General features: G+C 37.3%; 1 protein-coding gene across 6 annotated transcripts in view; it reads left to right on the top strand.

Moving 5' to 3' along the window:
• CEMIP2 (cell migration inducing hyaluronidase 2) overlaps positions 1–14,790 on the top strand; it is a 78,294-nt gene that overhangs the window by 24,800 nt on the left and 38,704 nt on the right. For all 6 annotated transcript variants that reach the window (XR_014247277.1, XM_082401367.1, XM_082401366.1 and 3 more), the window contains 7 exons: positions 1,761–1,930; positions 5,519–5,707; positions 7,388–7,557; positions 9,287–9,496; positions 9,808–10,013; positions 10,154–10,223; positions 13,895–14,023. Coding sequence is in view for 5 of the 6 variants with exons in the window: in XM_082401367.1 (XP_082257493.1) it covers positions 1,761–1,930; positions 5,519–5,707; positions 7,388–7,557; positions 9,287–9,496; positions 9,808–10,013; positions 10,154–10,223; positions 13,895–14,023 (1,144 nt within the window). In the remaining variant the exon portion in view is untranslated. The remainder of the gene's footprint in view (positions 1–1,760; positions 1,931–5,518; positions 5,708–7,387; positions 7,558–9,286; positions 9,497–9,807; positions 10,014–10,153; positions 10,224–13,894; positions 14,024–14,790) is intronic.

The raw sequence follows: 14,790 nt of genomic DNA, 5'->3' as shown, positions 1-14,790 counted from the left end.
ACAACTTTTGTTTCTTTATGTCATTATTGTTCTAGGTTTGTGTGTTCATTAGCTATGAATATTTTGTTTGACTTTTTTTGGGTTCCTCTCCCTACTGTTTCTAAATTCCCTTTAGAATTTAGAAATATTGCTGCTGATTTGATGGAGGAATTAGAGTTGTGATCCTTTGCCAACATTCCATTGCACTGACATTATCTCCAGGGTACATAAACATGCCCCTTTGAAGATAATGTTCTGGCATGCTGAAATTTTCCTCAAGTGGAGGAGGGAAGTAGGAGTGTTTTGGAGATAATATCAATAGAATAGAACATTGTTTTATAGTTGCTGAGGCAGTTCTGGTAAATAAAGGAAGCCTCTGATATTCTTCCTCTTCCCTCTCACACAGGAGATAATAAATTGAGACATTCTTCGTTTGATTCTTTCTGCTGTATCAAGGAATATAAATAGAGGTATAAAGCACAGTCGGCCAAAGAGTAGCTAATCCACGCAGGGGTGGGTGTAGAATCTGTAAGGTTGTAGGCATGCTTTGGTTAACTTTCATCCGTGAATATCCAGCCATCTGTCTAGCATAGATTACATTTGGCATTTTTTTTTTCTACAGTAGGAAGTTGACATTTTTCTTCTCATGTTTTAAACCAGGAGTCTTAAGGCAAATTTTCTGACTTTTTGTCTTTGTTCTTTCTTTTTTTTTTGATTGATTTTGCCACAAGCTTGAGCAAAGTCCCTGGGATGTTTATCACAGTATCACAGAAATAAAATGGTGTTTTTCAAACATACTGCTTTCAACAAATAGATATAAAGCATGTAAAATTTTAAATCTATTGGATAGTGATTCTACAGTTTTAATTTAAGAATATTAAGAAACCAATAATCGAGTGGTGCTCAGCCTTGTTTGCATACATGAGATCTTAAAAAAAAATCCCACGCCCAGGGCCCACCCTACATCATTTACCTCAGGATCTCTGAAGGCTAGGACACACCCCCCTGCAATTTGTGCAGTTAAGGTTGATACCTAAGGCTCTAACCTCTGACCTGTGACTCAGAGGTTCTCAGTGTGGTTCCCAGACCAGCAGCATCAGCATCACTTGGGAACTTGTCATAAATGCAAATTCTATGGCCCCGCCTCAAACAATCAGAAGGTGGGGCCCAGCAATCTGATTTAACAAGCCCTCAAGGTGATCCTGATGCCTACAGAGTTTGAGAACCACTGCTCTAACTTGGTGGTTCTCCAGTGTGGCTGCACAATCGTGGCATCTGGGGAACTTTAAAAACAGACTAATGCCAGGCCCCACCTGTAGAGATGTTGTTTGCATCAGCGTGGGCTGGGTCTAAGCATGGATATATTCCTAAAGCTCCGTGTGATTCTATTATGCAGCTAGATTTGAGAACATAGCAGAGAGGAGAGTGGAAAAGAGAGCAGGTAATAATCATTTAAAAAGAAATGGGTTTGTGCCCAGAATGATATAGGAATGAAATGGGTATGCATTGAGGAAGGAAGTCAATGATTAATTGAAGTCATAGTCATCAGTGTGTCACCTGTTACAGAGCTGGACAAACAAGGATTTAAAATTCAGGTGCATTTTCTTCTGTGATGTCAGTTATTTCAGTCAAGTTTGGACTTGCAACCACACATGGAAAAAGAGGTGGAGGGGTTGACAAAAATGAAATAGAATTAACAGCACCTGTCATAACATCTGTGTTGGGGATTTGGGTCAGTACCATGACAAATAATCAAATGCACCTGCTTATTTTCCTTCTAGGCAAGCTTGGGCTTTGGTTGGTGTTATTGATGGTGGAAGTACTTCTTGCAATGAATCTGTGAGAAACTATGAGAATCATAGTAGTGGAGGAAAGGCTCTTGCCCAAAGAGAATTTTATACTGTGGATGGTCAGAAGTTCTCTGTGACAGCTTATAGTGAATGGATTGAAGGTAGGCGAGTACAGTTTATACTCTTGTAAGACATTGGTAAGTATTGTGACAGATTTTTTTTTTAAAGTGGTATTGTATTCAAATGACAGTCTGTTTAGATTTCTCAACTGGTTAAAGATGAAACCTATAGTTTCCCTACTGTACATAATCTTTTAGACTCAAGAGTTTTTTCTGGACTAGAAAATGATCTAGTTTAGGCACCCCCCAGTTGGACTTTTGTTCTTCATTCTTGAGTCATATGGTGTAGTTAATGGATTTGCTTCCTGGATTTGGTACCAGTTGAACCAATCTGGATGTGATCGGGTGAGCTGTCTTTGGTTGTGTTCTGTGACAGTGAAATGATCTTGTACCTTAGATTTTCTCGTTATATAGGCGTGTCAGCAAATATTACCTTTGAACACATGCTGTATAAACAAATTACTCATTTTCTTAGCAATTTTTCCTTGATAATCCAGCTACTACATTTATCTGATGGACAAATTGGAAAACACAGAAAAGTACAAAGCTAAAATTAATGTTTAACCCTATCATTCATAGTTAATTAGCACTCTTCAATTTATGTTGCCTCCCCTAGTGTTCATTTTGTTTTAACCTGCTTTCCTCTCCTTAAATAATGTATTGTAAAGTTACCTTAGGTCTTTACTTTTTCTTCAGCATATTTTAAAAATAATAATCCACCTTTTAGAAGCACTATCATGTCTAGCACTGATGCTCTGATTTTTTCTCTTAAGGATGTTCACTGCAGAATTTCTGTACTTACCGACTTTGCTGCTAGATTTTTTTGGCTCCAGGTAGATAGGCAGCCTTCTGTCTGTGCTTGCCCACCAGCTTTTTTTTCCAACCAAAATTAATGTGAAATGAGTCATTAAAAAATGCTTTATTACATTTGTAATTAGCCAGAAAGGTTTATTTTAGACTGAGCTTATAACTCTGTTTTGAGCAGCACTGTAGCAAAGTATTCACTGAAATGGATTTCTGGAGACAGAATGCCTGGGTTCATATCCCAGCTCTTTTACTTACTATATGATGATGGGCATGTGACTTTAACTTCCTAACCCTCAGTTTCCTCATCTGAAAAATGGGGATAATTATGGAAACTACCACATAGAGCTGCTGTGAGTATCAAATGCGAAGAATATGAAGTTTTTTAGCACAGTGTATATAGTAAGCACTAAATAAAGGTTAGCTATTTTAACAATAATGCAAACATGACCTGGGTGTATTTTGTGTCCTTGTAATTAAAGAGAGAAAGTCTTTTGCTTTAAAACAGAGTTCCTGGTATGTAACAGGGACTTTTCACATGTTCCATCTAAGCAGCCTTCTGAGTCTGAGGTGAGGAGATGGTTTCTATTATGGATAAGGAACCTGGAATCAAGCCTTAGCTTTCTGCCTCCAAGACTACTGCTCTTTTGACCACGTCATGGTTGCCTCTGGCAAAAAGCATAGGTAGATGAGAAGTATTTCTAAGCAGGAATTTGGACCTGCATGAAGAGTTTAGTGGAACTGCTTCCAGGGAGACTCCAGGCAGAGGATAACACTGACAAACCTTGAGTCAACATTTCCTTTGTGGGAAATTTTGCTTTCATTTCCACATTACCCATGACTCCTCTCTTCTGGAAGAGGATACATTCTAGCTATCTACTGTAGGATATTGTTTGTATTCTATGTTCTCAGTGGCTCCTATTTTCTGGATGAGGTAGAAATTCTCTCCAGGAAGCAAGGAGGATAAAATTTATGTCCTTTCATACTTCCAATTTAGTAGTGCTAATAGGAGATATCTCAGGTAGGATTTTCTTCTACAGCCAGAAAAAAATGAGGAATAATCGAACAATACAGATTTTTTCCATGTAACATAGCTTTTTTTTTTCTTTAAACAGAAACAAATTCTGATGGTCTTTTAAGCCAAAACTTATTCATCTAGAAATCTTTTTTTAAAGCATTATTGAAATTTTATATGAAAAAATTAATGTTTCTTAGTTCTTTTTTTAGATAATTCTTTTTGGTAGAATCTGAAATTTGGGGTAGTGATTGTCATTGCTACCATGAGGTTTTTGTTTACCTTTGCTTTTAACCTGCCTGTTTTGATTCTTGGGAAGGCAGAATGATATAGAGTTTAGGAAATTGGACTCTGGAATTAAATTAGCATTCATTTGCGGGCTCTATCATTTTTCAGCTGTCAGTCAGACTCCTTGGCCTTTGCTTTCTTTATCTTTAATGCATATAATAGTTCCTATATCTCAAAGTTGTTTTGATGAAAAGTTATTATGTATGTGAAATCCCACAACTGTTAGCTATCGTTATTGTTTGAGTTATTATTATTATTTAGACAGAATTCCATTATAGGCTTTAGTATTTATATGCAAGAAACATATAAAAAAAGAAAACACTTTACATTTATTAGGTTCTTTTTTTTTTCTTGTTTTTTTTTTTGGTGCTTTGTAGAAACAGGAAAACATGGTGGATCAGAGTCTAAAGGAGCAGAATTCAAGACTTGCTCAGGTTAGGTTTTATCAGGATGTCCTCAAGACTGTAAGGATATTTGTGTTACTCTTTGTGCCTTGCCTAAATTTCCCTCTTTTTTATTCCCCTAACTTGAGTAAATGAGTTGTTTTTACTCCTATCATCGACTTTTAGAGTCAGTATCTTAAAGTAGCCCCAGAGTAGTTTGCCAGTTAATTAGAAGGATGATAGTGAAGTACAGTTAGTAAACAGATATCTTTGAAATGTGGTGTTTTCCCACATTTCCATATTTTCCATAGCTTCCATCTATTCCATATTCATTTGCATTAAATCACTTTTTGAACCATGACAGATTATATCATGGACAGTTTAGAAGCAGGAAACACTTCTACACTTGGTTGCATGTTAAAGAGTATAAGTTATGGAGATGCTGGATCAACTTTTCAGTTTTCATCTGCCTAGTTGGGAACCAACTCTGAATTTCAAAAGGAGGTATTAGGAGAGATCAATAATTAGTAGTCCCTGGATTGCAAGCCTGACGTTATCCCAGGAAAGGAGCTGAGTTGGACTGGGGCACTATCATGTGGCCTTTAGGTCACATTGCAGATAATAGTGGGAATACTCATCCCTTCAGTAGACATTTATGAGTCTGCACTATGAGACAGAGCAGTGAATACACAGATGCATGTACTTTGCTGCCTTTACTGATGTAGCTTCCAGGGAGGTGAGCTGTCTTCCCATTGGAATGATACGAATCATACCAAAGAGAATATCAGAATGAGAATACCGGAGATAAAGGTTACTTCCAGCAAGGATGTTTGGGAAGTACTTAAAGGTTCGCCTGAATTTTATCAGATGAATAGTATCTTGGTTGACGAATTAAGAGTGGAAGGACACTGTAGATAAAGACTAAAGGATGAAAAAAGGCACAGAAATGAGAGATTGCCTAAGGCAAGCTGTTATTCTTAATATTAAGATTATGTGTGTGCTAATGTCCTGTCTCATCCTGTGCATGGATCAAATTGAAGCATTGCTGACTTGTGTTTATTTTAACTTTTGATTTGTGAGTCAGTGAGGGGGTTGATTTTACAAAAAAAAAATCACTTTCTTTCTTGCTTTTTGGTTTAGGTGTTTCTCTTTCAGGTTTCCGGGTAGAGGTCGTGGATGGAGTGAAACTTCATCTGCTGGATGACGTTAGTAGCTGGAAACCCGGAGATCAGATTGTGGTCGCAAGCACGGACTATTCCATGTACCAAGCAGAGGAGTTCACCCTTCTCCCCTGTCCCAAGTGCAACCGCTTCCAGGTCAAAGTCAAAGGTATCAGACTGCTCAGAAGGCTCTTGGGAGACACTCTTTTTGAGATATGACTCCTGGAATTCTTTGTTTTTCCTTCAGTCGTCATCATCATCATCATCTTCATCTTCATCAATATTGAAGTTCTTAGCAGTGGGGTGCTTTGAACACCAGAGTCCCAGAGGATGTTAGATAAAAGTAGTCATTGAGCAATAATGTTGCTGTTAATGATGTGTTATAGGCAAATCAGTGTTTTTGTGCCAGTTTCTATGTTAAAAAAAAAAAGATGCAGACTAGATGGATTGATTTTTTCAAGATCCTTTCCAACTACTTTCTTATTAATTTTCCACTATTAAATAATAGTAAACCAGATTCATTTTTTAATAGAAGTCTTTCTTTTTTTAATTAAAAAAAATGAAACTCATGGTTTTTGAGTGTCTACTTTCTTGGCAAAAAGTAGATCTCACTAATATATTTAAAATGAAACCAAAAAGGTATTTTCATAAAACTACATTTCCTATCATAATCTTGAATAATATATTTTTTGAGAGAGAGCAATGTACAATAAGATTCTTACTGTAAGCTGTGTTTATAAAGGATGACTGTCATTTACCAGATACTTATTTTGAGCCTGGTAATAGGCAAAGCTTCTTACTTCATTGCCTCAATTATGGGATTCATTGTGCATTTCACTCATTATAGTTCCTTGCTTCTGTAATAAAAATATACATTTTTGATACAAAACAAAATAAAAACAAAACAAAATAATTTATAGTAACTATTTAATAAGTACTCAATGGGTAATTTAGAGCTTTGAAGGTTAAAGGAAAATTTTTTGCTTTAGAAAAAAATGGGATTGGCCCACTTAGCAGTTTTTTCTTGTTTCATTCAGTTTTGTACTTTTCTTTCTTGACAATACAGGGTATAAGCAGAAAACAAAAAGCTAAAAAACCTTGATACGATCTGGCATTAATTTCAGTTGGAAATTCCCACTCTTGTTAACAAGTCTACATGATAATGAGTCTCCATAATCTCAACTCCTTGATTTATTTGTATTTTTCCTTCCTGAGTTTATATAGTAAAGATCAGATAAAAGCTCATTCTTAAAGTGTTTCTAAGCTTCCAATAAAGGTGGGAATTTAAAAGTGCATAATAATATTACAATAAGAAGTGGGAAAGGAAAGATGGTTATTTCTGTACTGTTAATGTCCAAATGCAGATTACTTTAGCTTTGAAGTAGAAGCAAAAACAACTTGACATTCTGTTATCAACATGTACAAAACCATTCGTTTTCCTAGATCCAACATGCATCTGGGTCTTCATCTGTCCTCAAGGGAGTAGAACAAGAGCACACGGACAGGAAGCAGAGAGAGAGAGAGAGAGACAGCATGGATTCTTAGTTAGATTCCGGATTATTGGTGCTGTTCAAGAGAGGACTGAACTACTTCAGGGAGGAGTAAGCTCTCTGTGTGTGGGTTTGATAGTTGGTAGTGAGGGTTAAGGCATTGAGTAGGGAATTAGACTAGATAATCCTTAAAATCTTTACTTCCTGGGATTCTGTGGTTCTGAGGTATTGAAGAATGGAAGAAAACAATACATTTCAATAATGTCTTGGAGTTACAGAATAAAGAGGACTATCTTTTTGACATAAGTTTTATGTTTTCATTGTTCTAATGTTATTTTTGCTTTGCTCTCATCAACCAGAAACGCCTCAGTTCCTGCACATGGGTGAGATTATAGATGGTGTAGACATGAGAGCTGAGGTTGGAATTCTTACCCAGAATATTGTAATCCGAGGAGAAATGGAAGACTCATGCTACGCTGAAAACCAGTGTCAATTCTTTGATTATGATACCTTTGGGGGACATGTCATGGTAGGCAAAAGGATTTAATGAACTCTTTGAAACCCTGGCTGCTAAGTGCATGTGGAAAAAACTTTCAAGTTTTGGAATGAGATCTGTATGGCTATTGAAATCATATTTTATTTCTTTATCCAATAACAATGAGATTTTAGATGATTAAAAGATAAGGTTATATCTTTATTTAGTTGATCTGGACCTATAGTTAAACCATTTAAGAATTGTCCCATGAAGGATTAAATCAATTTACATTGGGAAGAACCAATTATACAGACAAAAAAACAAATAATCTCAGTATCATGCATGCAATCTCTGAAAGAATCAGGTTTTTTTTTGGTTTTTTTAAAATTTTTTATTTATTTATTTATGGCTGTGTTGGGTCTTTTTTTTTTTTTTAAGGTTTTAGTTTTTTGGTTTTTTTTTTAAGGAATTCCTTTATTTTTATCATTTTTATTATTTATTTATTTTTAGCTACGTTGGGTCTTCGTTTCTGCCCAAGGGCTTTCTCTAGTTGCGGCAAGCGGGGGTGCCTCTTCATCGCGGTGCGCGGGCCTCTCACTATCGCGGCCTCTCTTGTTGCGGAGCACAGGCTCCAGATGCGCAGGCTCAGTAGTTGTGGCTCACGGGCCCAGTTGCTCCACGGCATGTGGGATCCTCCCAGACCAGGGCTCGAACCCGTGTCCCCTGCATTGGCAGGCAGACTCTCAACCACTGCGCCACCAGGGAAGCCCGGGTCTTCGTTTTTGTGCGAGGGCTTTCTCTAGTTGCGGCAAGTGGGGGCCACTCTTCATCGCAGTGCGCGGGCCTCTCACTATCGTGGCCTCTCTTGTTGCGGAGCACAGGCTCAGCAATTGTGGCTCACGGGCCTAGTTGCTCCACGGCATGTGGGATCTTCCCAGACCAGGGCTCGAACCCGTGTCCCCTGCATTGGCAGGCAGATTCCCAACCACTGCGCCACCAGGGAAGCCCCGAATCAGTTTTTTTTAAAAAAAACATATTATGAAACGGTAAGCAGTACACATTCAAAATATGTTTCTGTAAAGATATTTTTTGTATGCAGATTTTTATTCTGTTAAAGTACTGAACACTTACTGTGTGCTAAGCATTGCTCTATGTACTAATGTATTGGACTCCTGGGCTGCATTTTGGCTACATGTGTCTTAAAATCAGTTTTTGTACATTGAGTAGGCTATTATTGTTGGCTACGTTTCTGTTGCACTGATTTCTAAAATGTTGGTCAGTGTCATTTCTTTGTTTTTAGTAGTGTGATAAAAAAATCCAGTGTTTGTAAATATTGAGATCGCTCAAGTGGTGGATCAACAGTGGCGTTTTTAAAAAGGACTCAAGTAAACAACAGTGTGTGCTAATTAAACATTGAGGGAGGATTTAGAAATAATTATTTATCAAACTCTGGTGGAGATTATAGAAATGAAAGAATAAGACAAGACTGGAAATGGCCAAAATATTTGAACAAACCCGAACATATATACAGAAACCATTTCTGTAGTTTTCCTTGTTACATTTCCTTTATTCCTAATGAGAGGCTATTTTTATTGCTCTTCAAAGCATTCACTTATGTAAGGAAGCATTTGCTAAATTACGATCCAGGAAAACAGTCTAGTCTAGTCTCCTTCAGATATTTTCTTTTAAAACAATATTTTTTGCTACTTTGCTATTCTGAGCTACTTTGCTGAAGCTACTTTGCTTATGTATTAGTTTGATTTTGGTTGTCTTTGTCTTACAGATAAAGAAAAATTTTACTTCAGTCCATCTTTCTCATGTGGAATTGAAACACATGGGTCAGCAGCACCTGGGGCGGTATCCTGTTCATTTTCACCTGTGTGGAGACGTGGATTATAAAGGAGGGTACAGACATGCAACATTTGTGGACGGCCTATCTATTCATCACAGCTTCTCAAGGTGTATCACTGTGCATGGGACAAATGGCTTGCTGGTAAGTAGCCTCACATTATGTTGATGCATATTATGGAAACAGTTAACTCTCCTTCATTCTCATGACTTCTCACTTTTATATAAGTAAGCTGTTATACGACATGTCTTACTCTATCCTGCTTTACTGAGAGTTCTGCTGTTTTTCTCTGTTCTTTTAAGAGATCAATGAACCCTGACATTTGACTTTGCCCCATCAGCTAAGATGAAAACTTCTTTTTGCTTTTGTACTGAGCATGCCTCATGAATAGCACTTGTCGCTTAAACTGCAGTCAATCTTGTTACCAATGACATCATACACTTGTATTTCTGCAGATAAAAGACACCATCGGATTTGACACACTAGGTCATTGTTTCTTTTTGGAAGATGGTATTGAACAGAGAAACACTTTGTTCCACAATCTGGGACTCCTCACCAAACCAGGCACCCTACTTCCCACTGATAGGAATAACTCCATGTGTACCACCATGCGGGAAAAAGTGTTTGGAAATTACATCCCTGTGCCTGCCACTGACTGTATGTGAGTAATTGGCGGAGTGAAAAACTCACTTGTGATGGTCAAGGGCTGTTGGCTTTTGGGGAAGATGTTTTGGGGGAGGTTTTTAATAGGTGGGATTTTTCCTGATGAATGTTTAAATCACCTTAATAAATGCCTTTCAGGGCTGTTTCAACTTTCTGGATTGCTCATCCCAACAATAATCTGATTAATAATGCAGCTGCAGGCTCACAGGTAAATAATATTAAAGTGCTTCAGTTTTTTTGTATTCAAGTTTGTAAGTATTCTGGTTTATATATATGCAGTGTAGTTTGTGGTAATCTAACTCAAGCACCTTGCTTTCTGGTGCAGCTTATTTCATTGAGAGCAGGCTATGGTTGAGATGGTTCTTCTATTTCTTCTAAATCATTTGTGCCAGTTAGTATTTATGAGTGTAGTAAGACAGGTGCTAAATGCCAGAAAAGAGGTGGGCTCATATCTAGGGTTATCATGTCATCTCCAGAGTGTATTTTTAGTGTATTATGTACGATCTTTCTGGCTTCCCTATTTCGGTCATATATTAATGAGCAAAGAAAGCCTTGTGAGAGTGGATTATTCTGTAGAATATTATGACAATGGTCATTCTGGTCAAAGGGGCACATCCTTTTGTTAAATACAGGGATTGTATACACTTAGGAATTTCATCTCCTTGGTAAAGCAAGGACTCAATTGTGTGCCTTAAATTAACTATGTGCCTTAAATTGTTTCACATACACATACACAGGGATAACTTAAGAGTATAAATGAACTGTTTTTGGATGACAGAAATGTCTCCAGGATAAGCTTGGGGAAATTTACATTTGTAAGTGTGTTTTTAGAGCTGTTAATTTATAACATAAAAATGAATCTTTAAGACATGATACTATTATGAGTATATCTGTGCTGAAAACTATAGCACAGAAATATGAGCTTTGCAGCAAAACCTGAATATTCATATATATACATCATGGCTATTAACATTTTAAAAAGGAAAGAAATACCTAGCATTGTTTTCCAGGATGAAATAAAAAATTAGTTGAAGGGAGTATTTCTTCAAGATAACCAGAAAACAGGTATCACTGGGTGACGGTGGAATTCACATCTGTGATTTTTCTTAAAAACATAAAACATAAAACAAAATTCTCATTTGACAGAGCAGAGACCTGGACATTCAATCATTTCAGGCTTCTATTCATTCATTTTTCATAAAATATTTGTTGAGCCCATATAGGATTTGTGTTGAGAGTTTCTGATTGGAAGATGAGATTTTGGGTAAAGGTGACCAAGGGTTTGATGTGCAGTCTTACCCCAGGATCATCTTCTGACCTGTTACATTACAAATGAACAGTCAGAGCAGAGATTCCTTTCAGCTGTTTTCAGAAGTCATGGGTTGAAGATCAAAGCAAATTGCAAATAGTCCATGAAAAATGTAAGGTGAGGTTGCCAGACATCCTTACTAGGCCTCATGTGAGAAAAGAAGAAAGCAGGTCTCTATCTTTTCCATCTCCTGTACGTTCTTCTTCCTATTCATTCTGTGAGTTCTTTTTTTCTCTCCAGAAAAATTGTTCCGGTAAAGCTCATGTTTTGGCAAGGGTTTTCCTCCCAAAGTAAATCAAACCCTTTCTTCTTGGTACCTTTCCACTGCCTTTTACAAAGCTCCCTTTACCTGTTTTGACACCACAGAGTTTTAACAGGAAACAGCTGCTACCGCCTTATCCCCCTTTTTCTATCCCCCAACCTGAAACTCCATTGCATCTTGGTAGGGTTTACTCTGCCCTCAGTTTATAATCGGGCTATGGTATGGAGCCTTCCTCACAGCCCTCCAAGTCTGTTTTGTGCCCAAAAGAATAGAGGTGGCAAACACATTTTTCAGAGTAGTTTGTTTTACTAAGACCCATCTGTAAAGTTTTATCATGGAAAAATGCCACATACTGCATTCGTTTTGGTGATATGTTTTCCACAATTCATCTCTCTATGCTCCTAAAGGACTTCGTTACAACTAATACAGTACTTATTACGTATATTATATTTTAGTTCTCTCTGTATTTCCCATTAGAGTATGAATTCTTTGAGACCTGGCACTAAATAAATGTTTGCTAAATTTGAATTGGTACCATACTTTTGGACTATATATTTGAGTTTTAACAATCTGTTTAATCAAAGTTCCTTAATGTGAAGTTGTCCTTCACATTGGGCTGATTTGTAATTAAATCGTAAAATAAAAAATTGTCACAGAGATTAAGAACATTTCATTTCGATTTTTATATCTTATTTTGAGTGTCAGAAATTTTCAAACTGTTCTGCTGCTTTCGTTAAGGTAAGTAACACTGAAGTTGAACAGACAGGACCCAGCCTGAGACAGCATCCTGATTCATGCATGTGGTGGTTTTTTCTGTTTGGCAAAAATTGCCTCGGGACAGGAAGGGCACTGGAGTTGTTTGAAAGAAGTCAGTGATCTCTGCATGTTGGTGGATAGTTGTTTAATAGGTATGACTCATGTATTGATCAGGTTTGGAGGTAAATGGAAAAAAACCCATATTGCTAAAAGGCTATGCTGTCTTGGTCACATGGAAGGGAAGGGGAGAATTGTTTGGTTCTAGTTCTGTATGACTTTTTTTTTCTTTCCCCCCAGCTGTTATTTAATACCTTGATTTAAAAAAATTTTTTATTGGAGTATAGTTGATTTATAGTGTTGTGTTAATTTCAGGTAACTCAGTTATACATGTACATATAACCACTCTTTTTATTTTAGATTCTTTTCCCATATAGGCCATTACAGAGAACTGAGTACAGTTCCCTGTGCTATACAGCAGGTTCTTATTAGTTATCTATTTTATATATAGTCGTGTGTATATATCAGTCCCAATCTCCCAGTTTATCCCTCCTTCCCCCCCACCCCCCTTTATCCCCTGGTAACCAAAAGTTTCTTTTCTATTGGATTGGCCAAATGAACTTTTTGGCCAACCAAATACATCCGTGATTCTACTTCAGTTTTGTAAATAAGTTCATTTGTACCCTTTTTTTTAGGTTCCACATATAAGTGATATCATATGCTATTTGTCTGTCTGTGTCTGACTTACATCACTTAGTATAACAATCTCTAGGTCCATCCATGTTGCTACAAATGGCATTATTTTGTTCTTTTTCATTGCGAGTAATATTCCATTGTGTGTGTGTATGTATGTATGTGTATATATATATATACCACATCTTCTTTATCCATTCCTCTGTTGATGGACATTTAGGTTACTTCCATGTCCTGGCTGCATGCGTTTTTAAAGTAGATAATGATGGGAAAGTTACTTCGAAAATAAATTTTGGTATCAGCTAATTCTATCTTTCGTCCCATCATTTTTTTTTTTAATTAATTAATTTATTTAATTTTGGCTGCATTGGGCCTTCGTTGCTGCGCACGGGCCTTCTCTAGTTGCAGCAAGCGGGGGCCACTCTTCATTGCGGTGCGCGGGCCTCTCATTGTGGTGGCCTCTCCTGCTGCAGAGCACAGGCTCTAGGCGCGCGGGCCTCAGCAGTTGTGGCGCATGGGCCCAGCTGCTCCGCGGCATGTGGGATCCTCCCGGACCAAGGCTTGAACCCGTGTCCCCTGCACTGGCAGGCAGACTCCTAACCACTGCCCCACCAGGGAAGCCCTTTCGTCTCATCTTACAAGCAAAATTAAATTTGCTTTTTTTTTTTAAAGCCTGATATACTGCTTTGAGGGTGGTAGATGAGTGCACAACTCTTTAGAGTCAATTTTGAACCTGAACCAATGAATAATTAGTGTTAAAAAGATGAAACTTGTTTGTGAAATGCTTAGGTTATGTGAGAGTGTTTCATAGAGTGGCTTTATAAAAGGAGGCTTTTTAATAATCTTGCCCTTTTAATTATAGGATGCTGGAATATGGTATTTATTCCACAAGGAACCTACAGGGGAATCCAGTGGATTGCAGCTCTTAGCGAAACCAGAACTCACTCCATTGGGAATATTTTATAACAACAGGGTCCATTCAAGTTTTAAGGTAGGTTCCTAAATTTTAACAATCAGTACATACGATTTGCAGGGTAAAGGATGGACTACTGTGATTACAACTGAGAAATGTTAATATTAGGTAGAACTTGTCATCAGAGAAAGTGATTTGTGATTAAATAAGCAGACTCCTAACCTTGCCACATTCAGGATGTATAGACAGCTTTCTGTTTATACACACATAGGAATATATGCTACGGCACACATGTACATGCAATCTGAATAATTATAATAATGGACTTGACCTATGAATCCTCATCCTCTTCCTTCCCTCCCCTTGCCTACTTTTCAATCTTTAATATCATTACATGTTTCTAAGGCTGTACACATTAGTGTATTATATGCTTCTGGAGCTTAAAAAGCATATTTTCTCTCTTTTCTCAGTGCTAATAGGGTGTCCTATTGGACATTTAATACTAGTTATGTAAATAGTGAAATATTGTTTAAGAATATTTGACCTAATTTAAAATGATATATAGGTCAAGGAGACAAAAGGCCATTTAAGAACTCTAACTTTCATGATATTTGGCACTTGTCCCCACCTCCCTGGTGATAAATGCATCTGGTTCATTTTATGCTCACAAGGCATCTTGATATTTTCATCATGTGGTACAATGCCCAGATTCTTTACTCTGATGTGCCCATCAAAGTTGAATTAATACTTTCCATTTATGATACTCAGAGGATCCTTTAAAAACCTAAGTGTGATATAATTTGAAGAGCTTAGAATCACTTGATGAAGACTTGAGAGAGGAAAAA

Source organism: Balaenoptera borealis (assembly GCF_965194805.1).
Source record: "Balaenoptera borealis genome assembly, chromosome: 8".
In the NCBI taxonomy this organism is placed as follows: Eukaryota; Metazoa; Chordata; class Mammalia; order Artiodactyla; family Balaenopteridae; genus Balaenoptera; species Balaenoptera borealis.
The sequence above is the reverse complement of the archived record's forward strand: the minus strand, read 5'-3'. Positions and strand labels throughout refer to the sequence as shown.